This window comes from Ornithorhynchus anatinus, chromosome X1 (genome assembly GCF_004115215.2).
Source record: "Ornithorhynchus anatinus isolate Pmale09 chromosome X1, mOrnAna1.pri.v4, whole genome shotgun sequence".
NCBI lineage: Eukaryota > Metazoa > Chordata > Mammalia > Monotremata > Ornithorhynchidae > Ornithorhynchus > Ornithorhynchus anatinus.
The window spans coordinates 18,769,599-18,797,159 of NC_041749.1; the positions used below are offsets into that span (position 1 = coordinate 18,769,599).

Genomic DNA, 27,561 nt, shown 5'->3' on the forward strand with positions numbered 1-27,561 from the left:
TCAGTTCTAATCCCGGCTCTGCCACGTCTGTTGTGGGACCTTGGGCAAGATACTTCATTTCTCTGTGCCTCAGTTACCTCATCTGTAAAATGGGGATTAAGACTGTGAGTCCTGTGTGGGACAGGGAGAGTGACCAAACTGATCATCTTGTATCTCCCCCAGCGCTTAGTATAGTGGCTTTTACAGTACAAATGCCGTAAAAAAAAAATACAGGGCATTTAGTTATATGGGAAGAATTATTGGCGTATGATGGAAAATGAACTTTCTGTTCTCAATTTAATTGAGCATCTCAACGCAGGTCACTTCTTTCATAAATTTTCCCATCCATCGGGCAATACTTTTCCTTTAGCTATTTCTCCATTGTGTATTGATGTAGAAATGTTGGTGTAGAAATGATATTTACTGTCAACTCTTAATTATCCCTGTTAAGGAGGGGGAGTAGTAGTTTAGGTAATAATGTTGAAAAATCAGGTCATCTCCCAATCACCTACAATCTAGCAGCGGCAAGCCTGGAATATGGGAGATGGATTAAGGCCTAAAATAAGTCCTGTGTAAACACTGTGGAGAAAGGGGGGAGGAGAAGGAGAAGTAAAAATGGACCTCGGGCTCTCAGATATAGTTTAGGTAGAGAATTGACTTGGTTCTAAAGTTGCCTGTTTGGTCTCCACATGAGGCCGAGTATCCAGCTTCTAGAACCATCTTTTTAGCTCATTTAACATTTGTGGTTTGTCAGGGAGCCCTGTCTTGAAACTGAACTCAGGAATTTTTCTTTTGTCAAACATTTCAAATGCTTCTTTTTCCTTCCTCCCATAGAAAAGTCTCCATAAATCCTAAGCATGACAAAATTTCCCGTAAGCACCCTAAGTATACTCAGATTTGGGCAAAACCAGTGTCGTGACCTCCGATCTCAAAATAAGCTCTTTGGTCGTAAAGACATTTACCAAGCCCCCCTTGCGTGCACTTCTCCGTTCTTAGTGCTTGGGGAGAGCTGCTCAGTGGAACGCACTGACATTTGCAAATCAGTTTGCATTTAGCTGGCTACCTGACAGAAAAAAGCATCTTGTGCTCTCATGGACTTTTCTCTTCGTGAATTTGTTGGCTAACTGAAAACCAGTTTTTGTAGCATCCTTCCAGGAAATTCTCCGCACAGTCGTTCTCTGACTCTGCTGCTACTATGTGGCAGAACGGGTTGAGGCGTTCATGTGGTAAAGAGTTTGATTTTCCAAGGCGATCTTGGAATAAGTGAAGCAGCCATAGCCCATCTGCAGCCAAATCATTCAAGAGAATATGTAAATTATTAGTCTAAGATTCTTTTACCTGATCTGGCTTCCTCCCCCATCTTTTCCCCACTTCCTCTCTCCATCTCCAGGATTTCTGGTTTGGGTTTAGGATTTTTATTCCTGAAATCTCCCAGATAGCTCTCCTCCCATGCCAGCGAAGAGTGTGCTATGATTTTAATTGTCCAGGAATCAATGAACCAATAAATGGTTTGTCCAGGACCTTTCCCATTTCTGTTTTATTTTTCTTTCACCTCCCTTTCTTTCCCCTAATGTATCTTCCAAGAGGAAAAGGAAATCTATTATGCTACTTGCACACAGCTTGAGTTTAAAATCAGCAACAAAACCCAGTTTGTTTGTTTTGTAAATCTGTCATCATCCTCTCTGCTTAATGGAAGAGAAAAGCCTCAAGTTTTGAAAAATGTTTTAATGCTAATGATTTGAGCATTGTGTTTGTAAATAGGATAAAAGGTAACTGTTTTTACAAAAACTATGGGAAAAGTGTGAAAGAACGGAGGCCTGACTGAAACTTTAAATGGGAAGAAATTTAGCATGGCCCAGTTTGAAAGAGGGATGTGTCAAGTTCATTTTTCCAATTAAATAATGTGGATAGAACAAAACAAGATTGGATTACTCGTCAAACTGAAAAACATATGTAATATTTTCAGGAACTGATCAAAATGTACCTGGGTCAGGAAGCTTCCAAACTTCAGGTGACTCCTCCAGTCATGGATAATGGTAGTTTAAAAAGCATCTTTCTTCTGAAGAAATCAAAGTGTTTGATTTAGGGGATGCGGGGAGAGAGACATTGGTCTTTCCATTTATTTACCTGTAGGTAAACTGAGGGCAGAGTTACTATCTTGCTCCAGGTTGCACACCTGAACTTGACTTCTTTCCCTTGGATTACATTCTCAGTACATTACTAGAGTGGTTTGTGTCACTGAGGAGAGGACTGACCTGTTTAAAATAACCATCTTTCCTGTAATCCTGGGTCGTGCTTCAGGTATACGAAGTTCCTTTCCCTTTCCCCTATTCCTCCTTGCCTCTGTAAGCAGTAATAGTGGAGAAAAGAAACAAATTGCAAGAGCTATTATAGGGCTGCAGTGCCACTTCCTGAAATGGCCATTATAAATTAGTTCAAGATCTGATTTCTTGTTGGTTTCAGGAGGCGGTGAGCACTCTGTCGTAAATCTTATAAAACTTAATCCCTTAATAAAGTGAGCCACATTTATGGTTTTTAAGTTCCCTCTTTCGCCAACAGACTTGGGAAGTAAAATCAAATCTTTTGAAAAAGAAGGGAGTACATGAATTTGTAGCCAAGAATGAGGAACTGTACCTAGAAAAATGGGTTGGACATTTGAAGAGGAATCTCGCAGGGCATCTTTATCCTGTTGAGCAGCTTTTGTGTGTGTGGTGGGGGAGCGGGGTGGGGTGGGGGGTGGACGGTTACATTTTTTTCTTCTAGCAATTTTGGAGTAGGGACAAAGTCGGTAAGTTGCTCATCTTTTGTCATTTAAGTCTGAGTCCTTTGTGGTTTGAGTCAAGTCTTCCCTTAAACAAAACAAATAGAAAGTTTCAGTTTTACCCTGAAAAAACAACCGTCATTTTAAAAATTTTGTTCGTGTTTATGTGAAAGCTTTTTGATAATTTTGTACTTTCTGTACTTGAATACGTGTCCCCTAAGCATTTATTCATTCGTTCATTCATTGTCGTATTTATTGAGTGCTTACTGTGTGCAGAGCACTGGACTAAGCGCTAGGAAAGTACAATTCCAAGCAATAGAGACAATCCCTGCCTACAACGGGTTGGTAGTGCCCCCCACTTTCACAGCATTTATATGCTTGGCCTTGTGGAAATTGCATAGGCTTAGGAGTCAGAGGACCTAGTTTCCAATCCCAGCTCCACCACTTGCCTGCTGTGTGACTTTGGACGAGTCCCTTCCCTTTTCTGTGCATCAGTAAAATGGGGATTAAGACTGGGCCCTGTGTGTCTGACCTGATTATTGTCTATCTCTCCCAGTGCTTAGTACAGTGCCTGGCACATAATAAGAGCTTAACAAATACCACCATAATTATTATTATTATTATTCTCAGTTGCCTACCTTACCTGTAATTTATTTTAATATCCGTCTCCTATACTGGATTGTAAACTCTCTGAGGACAGGGATCATGCCTACTTATTTTGCTGTACTCTCCCAAGGGCTTAGTTTAATTCTCTGCACACAGTAAGTGTTCAATTAATATCATTGGTTGATTGGCCAAATCTCTAAACTTCTCTGTGCCTCAGTTTTCCTCATTTGTAAAACGGGGTTGAAATACATGTTCTCCGACTCTTAGACTATGTATAGGACAGGGACTTTATCTGGCCGGATTATCTTGAATCTACCCCGGTGCTTAGTACAGTATTTGGAACAAAGCGCTTAACAGATACTTTATTATCATTTAATAATAATTGAGAGCTATGTACCACTGCCTCCAGTGACTGATGCTGCCCAAGGTCAAACAGTGAGCATGCTTGTGTTCAGTCTCTCTCTCCCACACACGTGCGTACACACACACACACACACACACACACACACTCTCTCTCTTTCTCTTTTTTCCTTCTGTTTTTATATTTCCCAAAGTTGGCTTCAATTTTGATGTCTGTTTCAGAGTCCACAAGATTGTGGATAGGACCGTTCACTGATTTTAAATTGCAATTTAGGGATAGGACAGAGCATGTTGGCAGGGAATGTTTCTGTTGTACTCTCCCAAGCGCTTAGTACAGTGCTCTGCACAGAGTAAGCGCTCAGGAAATATGATTGAATGATTTGAATGGATGTATGAATGTTAGTAAAATGTTTCTTGTAGTAGGAACAGGAAACACGTATTCTTGATGCTTCTCAGGGACTTCAGCAGGAAAATAAAAATTTCTTACTTAAGTACTTCTCCCTTTGGAGCTGGTCACTGGACATTAAATCTAGGGTGATGAGGTAAGAGGAAATAAGAGTCAGGAGCACCGATTTAGTAGTTTCATACTTGAAAACAATAATCTCTGGTTTCTGGTTCTCTCTCTCCCTCCCTCCCGCTGTTTCCCTCTCTTCTTTCATGGACTAGGGTATCAAGCACACGTGGCTTAGGGTAGCTAGTTCATGAGCAGAGAGGAGACAGCAGAGGTTGGATTAAGAATTAGAAGACCTACATTGTCTTCCCAGCTCCACTCCTTTAAGAATGCCACTTGTCTGCTGTTGTGTCCTTGGGCAGGTCACTTCACGTCTCTATGCCTCAGTCACCTCATCTGTAAAATGGGGATTACGACTGTGCATCCCACTGGGGCATGGATTGTGTCCAACCTGACTAGCTTACATCTGTATCAGCATATAGTGTAGTGCCTGACATATAGCACTTAACAAATACCCATTTTAAAAAAGAAAATGCTTTGAGAGCTGGTCTGTGTAAAACATTAGTGTCGCCGGGCCCCCAGACCTCAGCTCTTTTGTACCACAGTTAAGTTACAATATTCATTCATTCAGTAGTATTTATTGAGCGCTTACTATGTGCAAAGCACTGTACTAAGCGCTTGGAATGTACAAATCGGTAACAGAGACAGTCCCTGCCCTTTGATAGGCTTACAGTCTAATCGGGGGAGACGGAAAGACAAGAACAATAGCAATAATAGCAATAATAATAGCAATATGAGGAAAGATCATGTCCTCTGAAATCCTTGCTATCACAAGGATTTATTAATAGTAATAATAATTATTATTATGATATTTGTTAAGCACTTACTGTGTGCCGGGCATTGTACTAAGCGCTGAGGTGGATACAAGCACATCGGGTTGGACACAGTTCCTGTCCTGCATGGGGTTCACAGTCTTAATCCCCATTTTACAGATGAGGTAACTGAGGCCTAGAGAAGTGAAATGACTTGCTCAGGGTCACACAGCAGACACATGACAGAACTGGGATTAGATCGCATGACCTTCTGACTCCCAGGCCTATGCTATATCCACTTCACCATGCAGGGAGAGGCAGCGTTCAGTAGATTTTTTTTTCTTTATTCAAAATTTCCAACTTTCTCTAGGTCCTTGGCACCTTCTGATGTGCTTGGTTGTGCTCATTTGCTGTGTAACCTTGGGGAAGATGCATTGGATAACATCCGGGTCAATTTCAATTTCAATCTAAAATTACACTGGATAGTATGAAAGTGGATGTGGAAATGTTTTGCATTCTTCAGAGGAAAGGCACTTTGTAAATGTGAGAGAATGTATAATAAACTAAGTGAGAGCGTGCTTGGCAACTCTGTTATAGTGTACTCTCCCAAGCGCTTAGTACAGTGCTCTGCACATAGAAAGCAGTCAACAAATGGCCTGGTGGATAGAGCATGGGCCTGGGAGTCAGAAGGACCTGGCTTCTAATCCCGGTCCTGTCACTTCTCTGTTGTGTGATTTAGGTAAGTCACTCAAGTTCTCTCTAACTCATTTGCTTCATCTGTAAAATGGAGATTAAGACTGTGAACCCTATGTGGGGTAGGGACTGTGTCCAACCTGATTAACTTGAATTTATCCAAATGCTTAATACAGTGCCTGGCACATAGTAAGTACTTAAATCCCATTAAAGATAAATATGATTGATAAACTAAAGCTATTATTTGATGCCTGGGCAGAAATTCCATGGCTAATAAAGCAATTCGAAGCATTCTAATTTTAGAAATGGGAGGACAAAATTTAAAACACGCCGTCGTGGAGAACGAATGCTGGGAGTTAAAACTTTCTGAAATGATCGTGTTCGCTCAGATCCTGGGACCTGGCCTCAGGTTTGCTTCTGTTTTGACCCTAAACAGAAAATTCCAGCAAGGTTGGATAAGGATGTGGTTTAGATTGGATTGTCATGAAACCTCCATGCAGAGAGGTAGCACTGATAGGAGATTCTCTTGTTTAGAGACTTTCTGGGCTCAATGGGACTGAATAACTTCCCCACGAAAACCTGTTGTATGTGTTTGGGAAACTGAGCCAAAGCCTTTTCTGAGGCGATAGGTTCATTTATTTTCTGTTAGAAAATCTGGACTGGGCCCATCTGCAGTGGTGGCTGTATCTCTTGTGTACTGCGTGAGCAGTGTGCACAGACCACACTGGCATTTCCTTTATTGGAAATCAAAAAGTGGACTGGAGCCCAGGTATCTGAAATGGTCTCGAGCCTCTTGTGTGTCCCCCGGGTGCTTGTGTTAAACTACCAGACCAAGAAGATTGCTGTCTATCAGATTGGAGTGAGCAAATGAAACACAGTTCCAAGCCTCCTCAACCTGCTAGCAGAGAGGTTGGTTTTTAGACTCTAAAAGCTCCTTATGTAGTTCTTTACAAGCCAGTCCTTTCTAATAATCTTGACTCTTTCATTCAGTTCACTCAGTCGTATTTATTGAGCGCTTACTGTGTGCAGAACACTGTACTAAGGCTTCCAACCCTTTCGAACAAAAACAGCTATCTGTCTGGGGAGGGAGACTCTGAGGGCTAGGGACTTGCCTCAGGGCCCTTTTGAGGTCTGGGGACACCGATATTTACGATCGGTTGTACCTCCTCCCGAGATGTCTCTGTATGTCCCCAGCTACCCCCAAAACCTGTGGTCCACCGTTGCCGTGCTGGAAATCGGACGGGAGGGGTGGGCAGGGGAGGTGGAGAGCGAACCCCTGGAGCCGCAGGGAGTCTGTCAGTTCTTTGTCCCGTTTCCCAATGGCCGCGACAGGAGAAAGGTGAATGTGGCACACGAGACGTTAAGGCTGCGCCACCAGCCCCTTCCCAAATCGATTTTATCCGGTTGCAAAGCAGGAAGAAAAGCACGTGTACGGCAGCTGGCGAGGAAAGAGGAGGCTTTAGACCCGCAGGTGATAGATGGATGAACCTTTCAGATTTTTTGATATTGGGGCTCCAAGCTCAAGTAAGCAGCATGGCGCAGTGGCTAGAGCACGGGCCTGGGAGCCAGAAAGTCATGCATTCTAATCCCAGCTCTGCTACTTGTCCGCTATGTGACCGTGGGCAATGAGCAAATTAAACATACTTCCAGATCGCCTCAAACTTCTAGCAGAGAGGTTGGTTTTTAGAATATAAAAGCTCCTTATGTAGCTCTTTACGAGCCAGTCCTTTCTAATAATCCTGACTCTTTCGGTGAATTCATTCAGTCATATTTATTGAGCACCCAGTGGCTTCTCTGGGCCTCAGTTACCTCATCTGTAAAATGGGGATTAAGACTGTGAGCCCCATGCTGGACAGGGACTGCGTCCAACCCGATTTGCTTGTATCCCTCCCAGCGCTTAGCACAGTGCCCGGCACATAGCAAGTGCTTAACAAATACCACAGTTATTATTATTATTTTTATTAAGTAGTACTTTGAAAGCTGCAATACCAGTATTGTCTGTCGAGGGGTCTTGTCTCAGTGGTTGGTTCTGTACTGACGTGGAAGGGAGTTGACAGTGAATAGTACTGTTAAGGTTCAATGAACTTTAGAATGATGTGGAACAGACAGTCTGGTTTAATGCTCTCTAAAATGTCTTTTTTGCATCTGGATTCACCAGAGTACAGGAGTGTATGAGTTGGGAAGAGGTCAAGCGAGGAGATGGGAAATCACATTTACTGCTTTGAAAGAAAGGGGCGTATTCTAACTGGTGGCTCTGATCCTTTCCCTAGACTACAATCCAGCAGCAACTTGGTCCCTCTCTGAGGCTGACGACAAGTATAACTGGAGTAGTTCATCTCAACCGATGAAAGGCAGCCTTTGAGATTTTTTTCTTTTTTTCTGGGAACTAGAAGTGAATCAGCACACTTTCCTCCTAGCATCCATCTTCCTATGAGCTCTATTATTGCTCTAGCACTCACTGTACCTCGATGTCATCTATCTCACCGCCAACCCTGTGTCCTGGAACTCCCTCCCCTATCACACTTAACAGACCACCACTCCCCGCCTTCAAAGCCTAACTGAAATCACATCTCCTCCAAGAGCCCTTCCCAACCCGGCCCTCTTTTCCCTTACTCCCTCTCCTATTTTCACTGTCTGCGCACTTGAATCTGTACTCTTTCGGCACTTGATATTCACCCCACCCTCAGCCCCCTAGCACTTAAATATATATCTATCATTTATTGTAAGCTTCTTGTGGGCAGGGACTGTGGCTTAGTAGATAGAGCAAGGGCCTGGGACTCAGAAGGCTTCTAATCCTGGCTCTGCCACTTGTCTGCTGTGGGACCTTGGGCAAATCATTCAACTCCTCTGGATCTCAGTTCATTCATTCAATAATATTTACTGAGTGCTTACTATGTGCAGAGCACTGTACTAAGCGCTTGGAATGTACAGTTCAGCAACAGAGACAATCCCTGCCCATTGACAGGTTCACACTTCCTTGTCTAAAATGGGGAGTGAGAGTGCGAGCCCCATGTGGGACAGGGGCTGTGTCCAACCTGATTGACTTGTACTTGAACAGTGCTTGGCACATAGTAAACACTTAACAAATGCCATTATTATTATCTACCAACAATGCTGTATTGATTTCTGCCAACCGAGCATTTAGTACAGTGCTCTGCACCCAGTGAGTGCTCAGTAAATACCATTGGTTGATCGATTGATTACATCTAGGGGAGCTGTCTCCAATTGTTGTTTTCTTTCTAGGCCAGTAAGTCTGTCACTTGTTTAACAACTCATATATGCGCTGTTGGTCAAGTAAGATGAGATGCAGCACGGCTCAGTGGAAAGAGCCCGGGCTTGGGAGTCAGAGGTCATGGGTTTGAATCCTGGCTCTGCCACTTGTCAGCTGTGTGATTGTCGGCAAGTCACTTAACTTCTCTGTGCCTCAGTTGCCTCATCTGGAAAATGGGGATTAGCTGTGAGCCTCACGTGGGACAGCCTGATTACCCTGTATCTACCCCAGAGCTAAGAAGAGTGCTCTGCACGTAGTAAGCGCTTAACAAATACCAACATTATTATTATTATTAAATAGTAGGGGGGAGACCACAGTCCTGGGAGTCAGAGGCCCTGAGTTGTAATCCCAGCTCTGCCAATTGCTTGCTGTGTGATCTTGGTCAAGTCACTTAACTTCCCTCATCCATCAAATAGATTAAATCCTCCTCCCTCCAATTAAGATTGTGAGCCCCATGTGGGACAGATACCATGTCCGACCTGATAAACTTGTATCTACTCCAACATTTAGAACGGTGCTTGACACATAATCAGCACTTGACAAACACCCTAAAAAGGTGCTTGACACATAATCAGCACTTGACAAACACCCTAAAAAAAAGGTAAGGGAAAAGACACATAGTAAGCACTTAAATACCATTTTAAAAGAAAAAGAGCAGGAAAGTACTGATTCAGGCTTTTCGATTGATTACCTGGGTGTGGGGATGTTACCATCAAATGGTAAAGATTGCAGTACTCATGTAGCATGACAGAGGTATAGTACCAGCCTAGCTTTTTTATTATCTGGAAGGCAAGATGGAAATGGTGTTGCTACAGGGGAATCAGGTTGTCCCACGTGGGGCTCACAGTCTTCATCCCCATTTTACAGATGAGGTAACTGAGGCACCGAGAAGTTAAGTGACTTGCCCAAAGTCACTCAGCTGACAAGTGGCCGAGCCGGGATTTGAACCCATGAACTCTGACTCCAAAGCCCGTGCTCTTTCCACTGAGCCACGCTGCTTCTCTGTGTCTACCCCAGCGCTTAGAACAGTGCTCGGCACATAGTAAGCGCTTAACAAATACCAACATTATTATTATTACCCTTTTCATAATGGGAGAGTAAGTCATGCCTAAGTGGCCTGCACGGGGACCAGAATGAAAACCCTCGAGCTGTTTCGAACCTCTCCAGAAGGTCTGAATTCAAGGCCCAGTCTTGTGGGCAATGCTTTATGCAACTGAAAATGCTTTTCTGATTTGCAACAAATACTTTGTTCAGGGTCTGTGACCTACCAGGAAACAGTCATCTTCAGACTGAAGCTCGCTGTGGGCAGGGAACAGGTCTACCAACTCTGTTAACTGGACTCTCCCAAGCGCTTAGTACAGTGCTCTGCACACAAGTAGTGCTCAATAAATACGATTGATAATAAATATGACCGATTGAGCTTAACTCCCAGAAAACTCTCCCTTGAATCGGTCGCCCTGCGAAGGGATATGGCGCCTGTTTGTGTCTGCCCCTCCTCTCCCTCTCTGCCATCTCTTTGACCAAAATTCAACTATTCCTCAGGTAACTTCAGAGAAACGCTGAATGTGATTGCCACTTGGCCTACTTCGAGCTAGCCACAAGTCTGCACTTTCGATGACCTCGTGTGATTGTGTGGCTTTGCTATTGACAGATGCTTTCTTTCCCTTTGCAGGTTTTCATTTCTGTGAACTGCCTAAGCACGGACTTCTCCTCTCAGAAAGGTGTTAAGGGGCTGCCCCTGAACATTCAAATTGACACCTACAGCTACAATAACCGAAGCAACAAACCGGTGCACCGAGCCTATTGCCAAATTAAAGTTTTCTGTGATAAGGTAAAGTCAGATGTGAGGGGAGCATAGGAACTTTATCCCTTGAGCTCTTTTTGTTCTGCTTATTGGTTCTGGTCTTATTCACCTACTAATTTGTCTTTTGAAGAAAAATTGGTGATACGTTTGATGCCGGAAAGAGGTCTGAGAACAGCAATTCTCAGACCGAGAACAGCCTGAGAAGCAGTGTGGCCTAGTGGATAGAGCCGGGGTCTGGGGGTCCGAAGGACTTGGCTTCTAGTCGTGGCTCTGCCACTTGTCTGCTGGACAAGTCACTTAACTTTTCTGGGCCTCGGTTACCCCATCTGTAAAATGGGGATTAAGACTGTGAGTCCTGCGTGGGACAGGGACTGTGTTCAACCCGCTTGCCTGGTATCGACCCCGGCACTTAGTACAGTGCCTGGCACATAATAAGCACTTAAAAAATGCCATTAAAATCATTATTAATTTTACTTGGCACGAAGATTAGGCCCTGGAGTATATCAGGATGCTGGAGCAGGCAATGAAAAGATCACGCATCCGATTACCCTGTCTTGTTCATCCTGCATTTATGTCTCGCAAACCCTAGTGGTTTTTAGGGCTGTGTGAAAATTACGGCTCTCGAGTGTGTCTTGAGAAATATCAGAGAAAGCCTAAGTGTCTCAGTCTGGCTTGGAGGTTTCCTTGGGCTTGGTCTAGTCGAGCTCCCTGTTATCTCCCAAATCCCCCAAACCCCCTAAGCCCCTCGGGAAATTGGGTCAGTTCTAAGGCCTCCCTATAGGTTGGATTGCTGTTTGACAAAATTGAGAATTTCCTCGAGGATCCTGGTTAGAAGAGGACCTACTGGCCTGCCAAACTGTGATGCAAATCACTGAGAGAGTTGGGGGCTGGGGGAGAGAGAGAGAGTGAGAGACTCCAAACGTGACCCGAGGCTCTTGGTGTAGGAAGACTGGAGCCAATCCAGACCCTGGTATCAGGAGATCAGGCCCCGGGTGAAACCCAGGAGTCTGGCCAGAACTGTATCAACCTCGAGAATGGAGTGAGTCAGCCGTCCACCAGCTAAATTCTGCTACATGCTGGTCAGAGAGGAAGCCGCGTACGAGGGAGAGAGCAACCGGACTTCAGACCAACAAGGAAGATCCGGGCAGCTTTTAGTGTCTAAAATTTTCCTCCAAAAAAAGTTGCGATTTTACTGGAAAAAAAAGCATGTACTCTGGGTAAAACAAATGAGTTGCATGTGTAACTCTGACTTTTTCACTTCCCATATTCCACTCCAAAGAATTTCAGTCTTACATCTTGGGTAGCAAATATTAATTCCATTCTCCTTCTCTACTTTTCTCTCCCCGACTGAAACCTGGCGCAGAATCCAGTGCGGAAGGACAGTGGTGTTTCATCCTTTGTAGACCTTTGCTGACATCTAGTGGCACCGTGTACTATCTCCACGCTCAGAAAGGGTACAGTGCTCTGCACATAGTAAGCGCTCAATAAGTACGATTGAATACCAGGTTACCCAAGTTGCACCAGCACGTCAGTAGTCTAGTTGGCCGGCAGCTGGGTGAATTTTTTTTTTTTTCTTTTTTGGGAAAAGCCCTCTTTTGCCAGAAATCCACTGGATCAGTTTCTGGGTAGGGGGGAGAAACTCAATTGGAGTGTCCACCATTTTGCAGGGAAAGTAGCAGGTTGGTGAAATCGCCTACTACTCAATCAGTTAATCATATTTTTTATGGTATTTAAGTGCTTCCTACGTGCCAGGCACTGTTCTAAACGCTGGGGAAGATACAGGAGAAGCAGCGTTGCTTAGTGGCAAAAATAGGCGCTTGGGAGTCAGAAGACGTGGGTTCTAATCCCAGCTCCGCCAGTTGTCTGTTGTGTGAGCTTGGGCGAGTCACTTCACTTTTCTGTGCCTCAGTTCCCTCATCTGTAGAATAGGGATTAAGACTGGGAGCCCCAAGTGGGACCACCTAATTAGGTAGTATCTACCCCAGCGCTTAGAACAGTGCTTGGCACATACTAAGCAGTTAACAGATACCTTCATTATTATACAAGATAATCAGGTTGGACACAGTCCATCTCCCACGTGGGGCTCACAGTAGTAATCCCCATTTTACAGATGAGGTGACTGAGGCACAGAGATGTGAAGTGACTTGCCCAAGGTCAAATAGCAGACAGATATATTTATTGAGCGCTTACTGTATACAGAGCACAGTAATAATAATAATGTTGGTATTTGTTAAGCGCTTACTATGTGCCGAGCACTGTTCTAAGCGCTGGGGTAGACATAGGGGAATCAGGTCGTCCCACGTGGGGCTCACAGTCTTAATCCCCATTTTACAGATGAGGGAACTGAGGCACCGAGAAGTGAAGTGACTTGCCCACAGTCACACAGCCGACAAGTGGCAGAGCTGGGATTCGAACTCATGAGCCCTGACTCCAAAGCCCGTGCTCTTTCCACTGAGCCACGCTGCCAGTACTGAGCGCTCGTGAGCGTACACTATAACCAGAATGGTAGATATGGTCCCTGCTCAGAAGGAGTTTACAGTACTCTTCCTTTTTATTCTCTCCCAGTGCTTAGTATTCAATCGTACTTATTGAGCGCTTATTATGTGCAAAGCACTGTTAAGTTCTTGGTACAGTGTTCTGAAATGCTATTACTACTTGTCCTACCTCAACATGTCCCTTGATTAACAGATTATTTCCTCGCCCCAAATCCAAGCAGTCCCAAATCCAGACTGGCAGGAGATTGAAAGGAGCAGTGCGGCACCACACCTACCCATCCCGTCCCTCTCCCCCCACCCCACCCCAACTGTTGTGCTCCAGGGGGTCTTCCCCGGGCGGGAGATGTCCCAAGGGGCTCAGATAACATTTCGTGGACATTGAGAAGCAGCGTGGCTCAGTGGAAAGAGCCCGGGCTTTGGAGTCAGAGGTCATGGGTTCAAATCCCGGCTCCGCCACTTGTCGGCTGTGTGACTTTGGGCAAGTCACTTAACTTCTCGGTGCCTCAGTTACCTCATCTGTAAAATGAGGATTAGGACTGTGAGCCCCACGTGGGACAATCTGATTCCCCTGTTCTACCCCAGCACTTAGAACAGTGCTCGGCACATAGTAAGCGCTTAACAAATACCAACATTATTATTATTATTATTATTGATCAGCACTGGGAATTTGAGCGAGAACAATCAAAATAAGAAGGTGCGGTTTCTCCGGACAGTGGTTCATCCCCAGCTTAGGGATCCCCGTGGAGGACCTCAGAGTCTGCAGTGAGCCAGGGACTCTGTTAGCCTCCTGAAGGTCCCCAGGGGAAATCCACATTGGGCTGGGGTCCCCCAGGACACCGGAATTTCTAGGGAGCACACTTAGCTCTCCCCAACCTCCATCGCTGAGACCCACTGCGTAAAGTGTTACCCAATGGCTTTTTTTTTTTCATTTTTGACACTGCCCCCTTAAGAGATTCAAAGAGTAGCCACCTCATGGCAGTGTAGGGGGATTTGGTGAACAATTCCATGCGTGCCCTGCTTCTTCCTTTCAGAATTTCCCCATTTGTTAAAACTTCTTCAGGCCGTTTTTTCCCCCCTTTATTCACTGCTCCGGTCAAATATCCACTCCTCCTTTCCTGCTCTCTTTGGATCTTTGTAGGAGATGTTGGTATATCATTTGGCAAATCCTCAAAACAAACATTAATTGACGCTTTTGATTGCTTTCTTCTTTCTAGGCTGAGCCTCCTCACTTCCGTGGACCATTTCTTCTGCCTCCTTGACTCTGTCCTTTCCTGAGATTTGATTCCAAATTCACCTCTTCCCTGCTGCATTGCCTGGGTAACCTACCTCCTCATGTTGACTCTATACTTTTTCAAAATTGGCACTTCTGGCCTCCTTTCACAATGCGATATGATTTAATGAGGTGTAAATCTGCTATTCTCCAGCAATGATATATTTCCATTTTGCGCTGTAATGAAATGACCACGATTTTTTTGTTGTTGTTCTAGGAAAAAAATAGCCCGGATTTATTTTCATGGTATTTATTAAGTGCTTATTATGTACCTATCACTGTGCTAACTCTGGTGTAGATACACAATAATTAGATCAGAGTCCCATCCTTCATGGGGATCATAGTTTAAGAGGGAGGAAAGTGTTTTACTCCCATTTTACTGATGAGGCAACTGAGACACAGAGAAGTGAAATGACTTACCCGTGGCCAAGCAGCCAGCGAGCGGTAGAGCTGAGACTAAAACAGCGATCTCCCGACTCCTATTCCCATGCTCTTTCCCCTAGGCCAAGCCACCTCCCCAACTGTTAGAAGTTGGGTCATTGGAGAGCTTTTTGTCTTGCATGGAAATCCACCACCACCTTGGCAATCCACCTTTTGACTGAAAGACACTTTGGCTCTTCAGTGCTATATGTCTTTCTTCCTAGTAAGATGCGACTCACTGTCCTCGGAAAAACAAAAGCAGCAGACGAAGATCCAGCCAGTGTAAACAGATAGGCAATTTCTTTTTGTTTTTTCCATCTGCATTTCTCTCTCTCTCTCTCTCTCTTTTAATGGAGATAAGATTTAGTGAATTTCATTTGCCAGCAATGACTCTCCCTGGAATCCAGCTGCTACTGAAGAAAGAAATCACTAACCTCTTAGGCCGTGGTATTTCTGAGAAAGGCTTGGGCCTGGTTACCTGAGCCTGAACTGTGCATTTGGCTTCTATTGAAATTAGATGGTTGGGGAGATAGATGAAGTTTGTCTCTGCTCCTTTAAGGATCGCAGTTCCTCTCACACCCTTCTTCACGGCCTCCTCGCAGCCTCCCCCTTCCAAACACACTGCCGATGGTGAGGCAGCCATTTCTTTTCCTTCAGTAGTTCTTCTCTCACCCCAGGGTGCAGACATTTTTACTCTCTGTAGATAATGGCTGTTTTTGAGGGAGAAATAGGCCAAGAGACATTCCTTCTTCTGAATCTTTGGGAGAGTTCAGGCTTTGGAATCATTAGATTGAAAGTGTTCTTAGGCCCCAACCTTTGGAGAAGAGGAAGAGGAGGGTCATGTTTTGACAAGGGGAGCAGAAACATTGAGTTCATTATCATGATTTTTCTTTCTGATGGCCATCTCCCACCGAGAGATCTTTTCTAATCATCTTGACAGTTAATTCTGCCTATTCTCTTCACCCTCCTGCTCCTTTTATCTGGAGGGGGAGGGCTAGAGAAAATAATATTAAACGACTGCTGTCCCCTGGCACGTATAGTTAAGTTCGTGATGTGATTTCATCCATTGTTAATTGGAGATTTGGCTTTTTTTCATGTTTTATTTTTGATCTGCTCTTCAAAAATGGCAAATCAATAGACTACCTTCTCTTTTTGGCTCAGCTTGGGACCAGTATTGCCAAACTCTCCCAAGGAAATGGTCTTCATCGATCATGAGTAGTTTGTGTATTGGAACTTGTTTCTACAGAGGGGACCCGGGTTTTTCATTGGCCAAGACCTCTTTGAAGGAATGAGTTAGGGACACCCAAACAATTATCTTTTTTTTTAATCTCTTGACTGACAGGGAGCTGAACGGAAGATCAGGGATGAAGAAAGAAAGCAAAGCAAAAGAAAAGGCAAGTGTACTGACCCCAGCTCCCAGTTGAATGCCTGTAAGTAGAAATGTTTTCACCAAGTGTTTAAAATCTTCATTTACAGTGCAGATTAGTGGCTCGTGCCAACCCCAAAGCATTTATGTACATATCTGTAATTTAATGTCTGTTTCCCTCTAGACTGTAAGCTCACTTTGGGCAGGGAATGTGTCTGTTTATTATTCATAGTAGTAATAATGGCATTTGTTAAGCGTTTACTGTGTGCAAAGCACTGTTCTAAGCGCAGGGGAGGATAGAGTGAGATCAGGTTGTCCCACGTGGGGCTCACAGTCTTCATCCCCATTTTCCAGATGAGGTTACTGAGGCATAGAGAAGCTAAGTGACTTGCCCAAAGTCTCACAGCTGTCAAGCGGCTGAGCCGGGATTTGAACCCATAACCTCAGACTTCCAAGCCCATGCTCTTTACACTAAGCCATGCTGCTTCTCTGTTTTATTGTTTTATTATATTCTCCCAAGCATTTAATACAGTGCTCCGCACACAATAAATGCTCAATAAATACGATTGAATAAATGAATGAATGAATAGTACTGGAAATGCAATTATGGGTGGTTTTTGTTGTCCAGGAAGCAGGAGGATGGTAGAAGCATCTCCTTCTAGGAGAAGCAGCCCGGGCTTGGAAGTCAGAGGTTGTGGGGTCTAATCCCTGCTCTGCCACTTGTCAGCTGTGTGACTTTAGGCAAGTCACTTCACTTCTCTGGGCCTCAATTACCTCATCTGTAAAATGGGGATTACGACTGGGGAACAACCTGATTACCCCAGTACTTAGAACAGTGCTTGGCACATCACGTAAGCGCTTAACAAATGCCATCATTATTATTATTAATTACTTTTCTAAGTAAAGAAACGGAGGCCCCGAGAGGCTAAATAGCTTGCCAAGGAATGGTAAAAGGAGCTTTATGTCTGAATTACTAGTAAAATCAAAGAGTTCTTGGTTCCCTGTTGTAACTCAGATCCGTCTCCCACTCCTCCAGACAGTCGAATGTGAAGTTGGGGTTTTTCTCAAATCAACCAGCTTCTTTAATTCAGAAAAATTAAATTGGAGTTTCCAGTGGGGTTTAGGTACTGACATCTGTAGTATTCACGGGTCTTGTGTTTGGGCATTTCCCGGGCCTGCCCCTTGTTTAGTTTTGACTTGAGCAGGACGTTGGGGGAACGATGGACGAGTGTGGCTCTTTGCTGCTTGCAGAGTTCCAGCTGCAGTACGTGTGCTTCTGAGCATCCGCTCTTGGAGCAGACAGGCTGGCTGGCAGGCTCGGCAGACATTGGCCCTGCAGCGCATGAGTCAGGGTTTTTTTTTTTTTTCCTCTCCGCATCCTAGAATGCAGAATCCCGATGCTGCTTCAGAGGTCAGTAATGCAATTGGGGAACTTCATCACTAAGGAGCTCAAGGCCAGATGACAGGAGAAGATGGAGTCTGTAATTTCATGTAAAAAAGGAGGCAGAAAGCAATTGCTCAGTCCTCTTCTCGTGTGTTTCGGCTCCTCGGGGCAACACGAGGGTAAAAAGCAGACTGTGGGATGTCGGCGCACCACGGCTTCGAAGCCATTTTCCGACGTTTACAGCTGTGATCGCTTTGGGGCTGAAACTCTAGGGCTGGCCTCCGTGCCGATGATTTATAGGATAATGCGTTTCACTCGCCTTTTGGGGGGCTGGTTGTGCATGTGGCCCATTCCCATGTCTACCAACTGATTTCTCCCTCTGTCTTTGTGCAGCACTGATCTCATTTCTTAAATGTGACAGCAGCCAGCCCGGCTGAGTGTATATCAGTATTTTTCCTCACCTTTTTGTCTTTCAGTTTCTGATGTCAAAGTACCTATGCTTCCTTCTCACAAGCGAATGGACATCACCATTTTTAAGCCCTTCATTGATCTGGATACCCAACCGGTCCTCTTTATCCCTGATGTGCACTTTGCCAACCTCCAACGGGGAGCTCACGTAGGTGACAACTGTATTTGGAACCTGGGAAGGGTGGCGGGCGTTCTTCTCGTTGACGTGCAAGAAGGGCACGTGCAGGCTCACGTGCCACATGAGAAGCGGCCTGGCCTAGTGGATGGAGCACGGACCTGGGAGTCAGAAGGAGCCGGGTTCTAATCCCGGCTCCGCCACTTGTTTTCTGCATGACACTGGGCGAGTCACTTCACTTGTCTGTGCCCCAGTGACCTCATCTGTAAAATGGGGATTAAGGCTGTGAGCTCCATTTGGGACAGGGACCGTTTCCAACCCAATATGTTTGTATCCAACCCAGCGCTTAGTAGAGTACCTGGCCCACAGTAAGCGCTCAACGAATGCCACTGTTATTATTATGCCACCGGCCTGATTTGACAGGAGAGAGTTGCGATGTGTACGAAGTGTTAAGGCCTGAGTCTCAGTTTGTAAAGGTAGCATCTGGAAAACGTTCTAAAGCACAACCCTGCTGTGGTCCTAGCCTGTGTGGGAGAACCGAGTGGGTTTTGAAGTGCAGCCCAGGACTCACTTTCCATCAGCTTGACTCTCTCAAGGCCCACCTGGAATTCCAGTTTTGTTAGAACTGTAGTTCCGAGCAGCCTATAGAGTCACGGAATTAACTAACTTCCCGGGTGCCCTACTTCCCCAAGCCTGGGTCGCCAGGTGAGTGGGCAGTGATGGGGGGCAGTGAAGCCAGTCGGCCTCTGGGATTCAGAGACGTCAGCCGTGTTTTGCGGCACCCGGAACTGACGAACAGTGCGCATGGCTGTCGGCTGGGCGTCGGGGACGTGGGTGATCACGGCAGAGGAACCTTTCAGGCTCGGCGCCAACAAGCACCGTAGGCATGTGCTTTTCTGGCACTGTAGCCAAATTCCCAAAGTTCATTCTCTGAAGTCAGAGAGTCACTCCGGGCTGTCTATTTCGAGTTTGGGTTGATCATTTAGAGCTCTTGGGGCTCTATGCTCATTCTCCAGTCCTTTCGCTGATAGAAAAGTGGGGGTTCAACTTGGCTGAGGACTTTGGGTAAGGTGAATGGAAAGCAAATTTTGTGGATTTTGAGAAGGAAAGATAAGAGGGGGCTCTGAAAAGCAGGGGAAGTATGAATGGGCTAATCGGAAAGAGAGTTCCAGACTGGGTAGGTGGTAAACCCGCGAACACCATAAACCCCGTGTATCGATCCTCATGTACAAATTTAGAATCAAGTCTAATTTACATTTTAGTATATTTTAAAAGTATCCTTTTTTTTTTTAAAGGTTCTTCCTATTGCATCGGAAGAACTGGAGGGAGAAGGGTAAGCATTTTGTTTTGTATTCTTCTCATTTGCTTTTTTCCTCCTGGTCTACTTGTGAGTTCAGCCTTCCTAAACAACTATGAGAAGCCGCATGGCCTAGTGGATAGACCACGGGCCTGGGAGTTAGGTCGTGGGTTCTAATCCAGGCTCCACCGCTTGTTTGCTGTGTGACCCTTGGCAAGTCACTGCTCTTCTCTATAGCTCTGTCCCCTCATCTGTAAAATGGGAATTGAGACTGTGAGCACCATATGGGACAGGGACTGTGTCCAACACAATTTGCTTATATCCACCCCAGCGCTTAGTACAGTGCCTGGCACACAGTAAGTGCTTAACAAACACCACAATTATTACTACTATTAATAAATCAGAGCAGTACAGTTGCCCAGGATGATGCTCCTTTTGACTACCAGCAGTGAGGTTTCTGACTAGCTCTGCCTGTTGGGCAGGGGATTTAGACTGGCTCAGGCACAGAGACGCTATTCTCGGTTTTGCCAGGTGTGAAGAATAACAGCCTCAGCCAAACTTTCTACATAAGTGCACAGTCACAGTACCATTCACGGTACACAGCCGCTGGGTGATTCAGGTGCTGGAGAAAAATAGCTGGTTTTAATGAACTTTCACAATAACTTGGGACGAGAATACGATGTATCATTTATCGTGGCCTTATTACCACAAAGCCCTAGAATGTAAGCTCGTTGTGGGCAGGGAATGTCAGTTTATTGTTATATTGTGCTCTCCCAAGTGCTTAGTATAGTACTGTGCTTACAGAAAGCATTCAGTAAATATGATCGAATGAAGAATAACAGCAGTAAAGCAGAGGTACTCTTCCAAATGCTTAGTACAGTGCTCTGCACATGGTAAACACTCAAGAGATGCCATTGATTGATTGATAGGCAAGAGTGCTAGATGTCCTCTCCACTTTTTCCGTTGCCTTCTCCCCTGTTCTGTAAGAGAAGCCATTTTCCAATTGGAGTGACACCGTCACAGTGCCACTAACAGCGCGTTTGGGCCCTTGCAGGTCTAACATGAAAAGGGGGCCGTACGGAGCTGAAGATGACTTTGCTGCTCCACCTCCTGCTAAACTGACCAGAATAGAGGAGCCGAAAAGAGGTGAGTTGCATCCAGATGCTATTGTCAATTTCATTAGGTTAGAAAGATTAGACTGTAAGTCCGTCAAACGGCAGGGACTGTCTCTATCTGTTGCCGACTTGTTCATCCCAAGCGCTTAGTACAGTGCTCTGCACATAGTAAGCGCTCAATAAATACTATTGAATGAATGAATGAAGAAAGGAGGCAAACCAATTGTGATTTGGGCTTTAAACTGGCCGGCAAGCGGTGTTCTACCGTCATCTTCCAATTTAATATTTCTCATCGTCGGCAGCCCACTTCGAAACTCTTCAGATTTCTCTGTCTTTCCATTCCGTGTGTCAACCAACCCTACCCTCCCTCCACAAGACACCCCTTCCACAGTTAGTTGTGTTAGAGCCCAGCAGCAGTGGGACATTGCTCATCTCTGAGCTCCGTTTCTTGACTCGTCCTTGAGCTGTGAGTCCTTCTCCATTAATGGGAGCAATAACTCGTACCCAGTGGAGACTCCATTTTCTGAGTAACACAAAGTGCTGTATTGATTCCAAGTCAACTGTGTACACTTGGAGATATCTAACAAGTCTCCCACATGTCTACCATGTAGGAGAAACAGCGTGGCTTAGTGGAAAGAGCATGGGCTTGGGAATCAGAGGATGTGGGTTCTAATTCCACCTCTGCCACTTGTCTGCTGTGTGACCTTGGGCAAGTCACTTAACTTCTCTGGGCCTCAGTTACCTCATCTGCCAAATGGGGATTAAGACTGGAAGCCCCCTGTGGGAAGGGGACTAAGTCCAACTTGATTACCTTATATTTATCCCATTTAGCTTACTATAGCAGGAGAAGGAGCAGCAGCATGGTCTAGTGGAAAAAGAGTGAGCCTGTAAGTCCTGGGACCCGGGTTCTAATGCTGACTGCCACCTGCCTGCTGCGTGACTCTGAGCAAGTCCCTTAATTTCTCAGTACCTCGGTTAATCTCATCTGTAAAATGGGGATTAAATCCTCCTCCCTCCAACTTAAACTGTGAGCCCCTTGTGGGACGGGGACTGTGTCCATTTTGAAAAGATTGTATCTACCCCAGTGCTTAGAACAGTGCTTGACACGTAGTAAGCACTTAACAAATACCATTTAAAGAAAAAAAAAACCCAAAAGAGACAGTGACTCGGGGAAAATGGAAAAGTGTAGAGCCAAGAGAGTTTTTGAAGGAGACATGTAGCGCAAATTGTTTTACTCGGGACCGTATTTAGCCCATCCCAGACTTGGTAAAGATCGGAAAGAAGACATTTCTGCAGTACTTCAGTCCGGTGGGTTTAACAACCATCACTGACAGGAAATTCTCCTGCATTACGTTGTAATAATCAAAGTAATTAATTTCTCCCCTCGGAGAAAACAAAGCTGAAAACAAATACGGTCATGGGTGTGAAGTCTCTGTTTTGCTATTGACAGTACTGCTGTGTCCTGTGAATTTCCCATGGGGGACATGAATTAAACTGCCCATTTCTTTTCTCCCTCCACCCTCTCACCACCCCCGCCGGCTTGCATTCAGTGTTGCTCTATGTTCGAAAAGAATCCGAAGAAGTCTTTGATGCTCTGATGCTTAAGACGCCGTCTCTGAAAGGCCTGATGGAAGCTGTGAGTAACCTTTACAAGAGACTCAGAACTGGAGTAAATGTGAAAATGGCAGCCTCGAGTCAGGGACTTGCTAAAATTCGGCCCGGATTGTGACACTGGCTTCTGTGAAATGAGTCTTCAGTTTAAACCATGGGAAGAGTTGTCCCTTCTGCCAGGGGGCTGCATCCGGGCACGGCTCATGGCCCTCTTCTAAGGCCACGTTAAGGGTCCCTACCTCACCTTGGGTTCGGGACCCATAAATGGCTAAAAATGGAACCGCTTGGGAGAAGACTGTCCAGCCTCTGCCCCACGGGCCCTTGCTTTATGACCGTAGACTTTATCCCCTGCAGACTCTAAGCTCGTTGTGGGCAGGGAATGTGTCTGTTCTCCCTGTCTCCCAAGCGCTTAGTTCAGTGCTCTGCCCAGAGTCAGTGCTCAATAAATACGGTCAACTGACTGAAGGTTTTAGGTGATCAGTGCTGCCTTAGTTCTTCAGGCCCAAAATTTCTCAGTCATTCACCGAACGACATCTGGTAAATCGTGTGAGACAGAGACGGTGTCCAACATGATAGACTTTTGTCTACTCTGGCATTTAGAACAGTGCTCGACACATAGTAAGCATTTGACGAATGCCATAATAGGAATAATAATTGGTGCCAATAATCTGGTTTGAGACATTTGGAAGATAGGCCCGTTAGTAATCACACAAGTGCCACACAATGTGACGGAAATGTATAAAACATTTCCGTGGCAACTTGTGTAGGGCAAAAATGTCGATAGGTTCAAGAAGGCTCTGGACAGATTTGTGGATGAGAATACTCGGGTGGGGTTTTGGAGGGATTGGGAAGTAAGGAGGCCCCCTGATCCCCACAATTTGAGAGTAGGGAAGAAGGCAGAGCAAACAAAAATAGCTATATAGTGCAATATTTCTACTATTAGTGTGTACTAATAATGTTGGGGAAGTGGTGTGGATAAAGGATGGGAATCAGCATGGCCTAGTGGAAAGAGCCTGGGCCTAGGAGTCAGGAGGAACTGGGTTCTAATCCCACCTCTGCCACTTGTCTGCTGTGTGACTTTGGCCAAGTCACTTCACTTGCCTGTGCCTCAGTTCCCTCATCTGTGCAATGGGGATTCATTCTCCTGCCTACATAGACTCTGAGTCCCAGGTGGGACCTAATTATCTTGTCTCTACCCCAGCACTTAGTACAGTGTCTGGCACATAGTGAGTGCTTAAGGAATACCACAATTTTTGTTTTTGAGTGATCAGAGTAACTGGAGCTGGGTGACATTTATTTGGGAAAGTTTGGAAATTGATGAAAATATTGAATACAGTTTGCAAGGAGTAGGAAGATGTGGTTTGGGGGAGAGGAGCAGGGAAGACGTTCCAGATAGGGGGAATACGCCTCAGAAATGGAATAGGTAAAGATTGGGGATGAGGGGAAAGAGGAAAGTAGGATTACCAAGTAGCAGCTTTGCATATCTGAGCTTTTGAAAAGTCAGAGCTAATTATCAGACATCTATTTTCTTCATGGTTGGGGTGAATGTGGGGATATTGCTGACTTGAGGTTTCTGTTTACAGGTGAGGGTTCTGTTTTGTTTCTGTCTTGGTTGCTTTTGAAAATGGACTTTTGGAATGGGTAGGCAGGGATAGGAAAAATCCCTTTTGGTATGTAGGAGGAGGATGTGACCTTTTCCTCGATCACCTCATTAGTGCCAAAGTGTTGAGCCCGATGAAGATTTACTGCGATCCCTCTTCAGCTGTCCTGGATGAGCATGTCTTCCTTGTCTTTCATTCTTTGGGGAAGAAGTGTCCATGAGTGATTTTTCTCTAGAGCCAATAAGATGATGTTGAGTGTATGCAAACATCAGAAAATGGTGTCAAAATAGCCAGGCTCCCATGACTGATGGCTTATTGTGTCTATTTTTAGATATCCGATAAATATGATGTTCCTCTTGAAAAAATTGGGAAAATCTTCAAGAAATGTAAAAAAGGGTGAGTACTATCTAATCTCTTCACTAGTAACATGAAATAACAGTATGTTTAATTTTGTATACCTACATTAAAGCACTTGTTCAGGCATCCTAGACAGTCACTGAAACATAAACAGCCGAACTATCTTTTTTCTTTCCAAAGGAGTGTCTAAAAGTTATCCTCCCCCAGCCCCGACATCTGATAGCCCTCATAGAGAATTTAAGGAGCCATTTGGGTTTTTTTGGTTTTTGTTGGTGGTGAGTTTTTTTCCAAGCATTCCCTCACTTCCAGGAACCTAGCAATACGTTTCTGATGACACTGAGCTTCAGTAGTCCAGAGTGGAAAAGTACCAGTTTGTGGATCGCACCTTCAGTAGAGATGATTATCCGCTTGGCCCTCTTTGTCCAGTGGAAACCGCTTTTGAGTGAAATACGTTTTCCCAAAGACAAGCAATAATGCTGTCGTTTTTCAGGACTTGAGCCTCCTTGCTGATTGGCTTGGCTAATCATTGAAAACTCCAGCCGAGTTTTAGGAAACCAATCCCCATCATTTCCTAACCGGCTCCTATGAAATGTTGCATATACTCTTGAAACGAGAGAGTCCGGTGATAACTCATCACAGCTGAACTGGCCAGAGTTTCCTCCTATTCTCCCTCGGAGACTGCAGAAGCAATTTTTGGTTATGTGCTTTCTATTGATAGATTAGCAGGGCTCGCTTTCATTTTTGGTGTTTTAATATCTGGGGGTCATCGAAAACCCTGTGAATGTGACTTTGTTCCCATCTTCCTGTCTCAGAATCCTGGTGAACATGGATGACAACATAGTGAAGCACTATTCCAATGAAGACACCTTCCAGCTACAGATTGAAGAAGCAGGAGGATCATACAAGCTCACCCTGACAGAGATCTAAAGGCAAGCCAACTCCGAACCTCACGAAGGCTTTCAATGAAGGTGCCGAAAGGACGTTTCTGTCTGTCAGAACTGAGGGTGAAATATGGACCACCTTTCTGGGAGGGAAGAGGGAGAGGAGGTTTCGTTTGAGTTCTCGAAGAGAATCGCAGCTACATTTTGGAGCCGGAAACGTCGTCTTTTCTCCGCGATGTGGCAAGGCACCCATAGCATCATTGTGGAATAAATTAATGACTAAGGCGTGTAGGATTTAAAGCAATGGAAGGTGTTTACTGAGCGTTTACTGTGTGCGGAGCACTGTACTAAGCGCTTGGGAGAGTACCATGTAACAATTGGGAGAGGCGCTTGGGAGAGTACAGTATAACAGTTGGGAGACGTATTCCCTAAACTCAGCAAACTTACAGTCTAGAGACTTAAAGAAACCAAACTGCTCCCAAGTTTTAGCCAATGAATCAAATGTCACCATTTGCTTACTAAATGTGAATAGGGCCCACGGTTCATTAACCAAGAGGGGATGGGGTAGGGCTTCCCCGCCTCCACCTGCCTGCCTAATGGTTATGGAAGTTGCCTCTGAAGACCAAAAAAAAATAAGATTTCTACCCCCTTTTCCCTTCCCTTTTTGCCTCCTACCCTCTGCCCCTCCCCACTGAGCGTCTACTAGCAAAGCGTGTCAGTGAAATCCTCCGGGGTGATTTTCTTGGTAAGATAAACTGCCTGCCTTATGAAGAACATAAACGGACTTAGTATGAAACCAGTTAAGATAAAGCTGTATTGTATATAAGTGCAATATATTTTTGAAGGTTTGTGTCTGTAAATGTGTGTATATATGTGTCGTATATAAATATATAATATATAAATACGGTGTTTGTGTATATACAATGAGTATTTGCTATGAAAGCGACCTTAAAGGAATGCCATTAAAAAAAGGCACATTTTTGATAGTATTTGATCTGTTTGATGTATACTCTCTGTTCAGGGGAAACTACTGAAATGCTGTTGAGTGAAATGTGTTTTCCCAAACACAAACAGTAATACCATTGCATAGCAAAATCTTCTCAAGGGAAAAGATCGTATTTACCGGAAGGTGAAGGGATCTGATTTCTGCACTACGTAAATGAAGTCCAAGAACTACTGCATTCAGATAGAGGTGTATACTGGTCAGATGTAGCTATTGAAGTGAATAAAAACTAATACGCCGTTTGGGGAAGCCTTAATGCTTTTGAGAATAAGTCAACTATGGCAAGGGAACTTTCTATCTACATATATGCATCTTCTGAAATGGAAGTTTTATGGCAGAACTACAATCACGGGTATCTTTTAGTTTCAGGGAAATAGAAGGGGTCCTTTGTACAAGTAGAATTGATAGATTGTATCTTTCTTTTTACTGTTGAAAATGTCTTCTAATGAAGTATGTGAACTGAATCTCTGATTTTGTTTTCCAAACGAGATACAATTGGACACGGGTCGATAACACTATTTTATATGCGTCTCATGGAACCGATTTGTGACTTACCGGCTGTTTTTAATTGTATCACTGAAGATGTATTTTAAGCCAAAGGGATTAAATTTTATATGTCTGTTTCTTAATATGGTTTCCTTTTCTGTAACTTCTCTGATTCAGAAATGTGCAACCATCTTTACATCATTGTGAGACCGAGTCGATGGGAGGGGGGCAGAAAAAGTGGGGGAGAAATCACTGTCCCTTATTACTCCAAAAGTTATCCCAGTGGCTAAATCGCAGAAAAATTCAGAATGGCTCATTCAGGACACAAAGGGGTTTTTGACCTCTTTTTTTTTCTTTCTTTCTCCACTTCTCTGACCAGCTTGAAGTAGAGAAAAGTGAGGAAAAGAGGCCAAGAGGTTCTGTGAGCGGCAAAAGTCGAATTTGGCCAGTCCCTTGCATCTGTTAGCATATTTGCTCTCTTACGTACAGTTGAGCATCATTGCAGACATGATTCTGTTCATCTGGAGCCTTGTTGACACAGTGCCCTGAATGGGCCACTGGATTTCATGATTTCTGGCAATTCTCTATTGGTCTTGCTCTTTGGCTGCTGCTGAGGTCGAGCTATTTCCTAAGTTACAACTCGCTGAGGAAAAGCTGTAAAATTACCCTCAGGAGGAGGATAGGGGTCAGGTGGGTGAGTTTTCATTCCAGGGTCAAACCCCTAAACGATCAAGAAATACCAATTTTGGTCTTCATACCTGCAGCCCCTACAGGGTTTCCAATTAACTTCATCGTGCTTTGCTAAATAAAATTAGGAAGGATTTCTTTCGGGGTTTGTATAGCCTTTCCTGGAGGGTAATTTTAAAGGAGCTCGTTGTTCTCCGTGAATCCTACACTTTTAGCTTCAGACTTTGTTATGCTGCTCTTTGGAGGAAATAGAATCAGCAAGTCCAAA

General features: G+C 44.7%; 1 protein-coding gene across 2 annotated transcripts in view; it reads left to right on the forward strand.

Annotated features, from left to right (window-relative positions):
- GRHL1 (grainyhead like transcription factor 1) overlaps window positions 1-26,749 on the forward strand; it is a 55,247-nt gene extending 28,498 nt beyond the window's left edge. The window contains exons 9-16 of one of the 2 annotated variants that reach the window (XM_007673332.2): window positions 10,606-10,764; window positions 16,265-16,352; window positions 18,149-18,288; window positions 19,551-19,588; window positions 20,607-20,698; window positions 22,218-22,303; window positions 24,211-24,275; window positions 25,049-26,749. In XM_007673332.2, the coding sequence (XP_007671522.1) occupies window positions 10,606-10,764; window positions 16,265-16,352; window positions 18,149-18,288; window positions 19,551-19,588; window positions 20,607-20,698; window positions 22,218-22,303; window positions 24,211-24,275; window positions 25,049-25,163 (783 nt within the window). In that variant the 3' untranslated portion in view covers window positions 25,164-26,749. The remainder of the gene's footprint in view (window positions 1-10,605; window positions 10,765-16,264; window positions 16,353-18,148; window positions 18,289-19,550; window positions 19,589-20,606; window positions 20,699-22,217; window positions 22,304-24,210; window positions 24,276-25,048) is intronic. The other variant, XM_029052068.1, reaches the window with a different exon arrangement.
- Window positions 26,750-27,561: the final 812 nt, after the last annotated feature.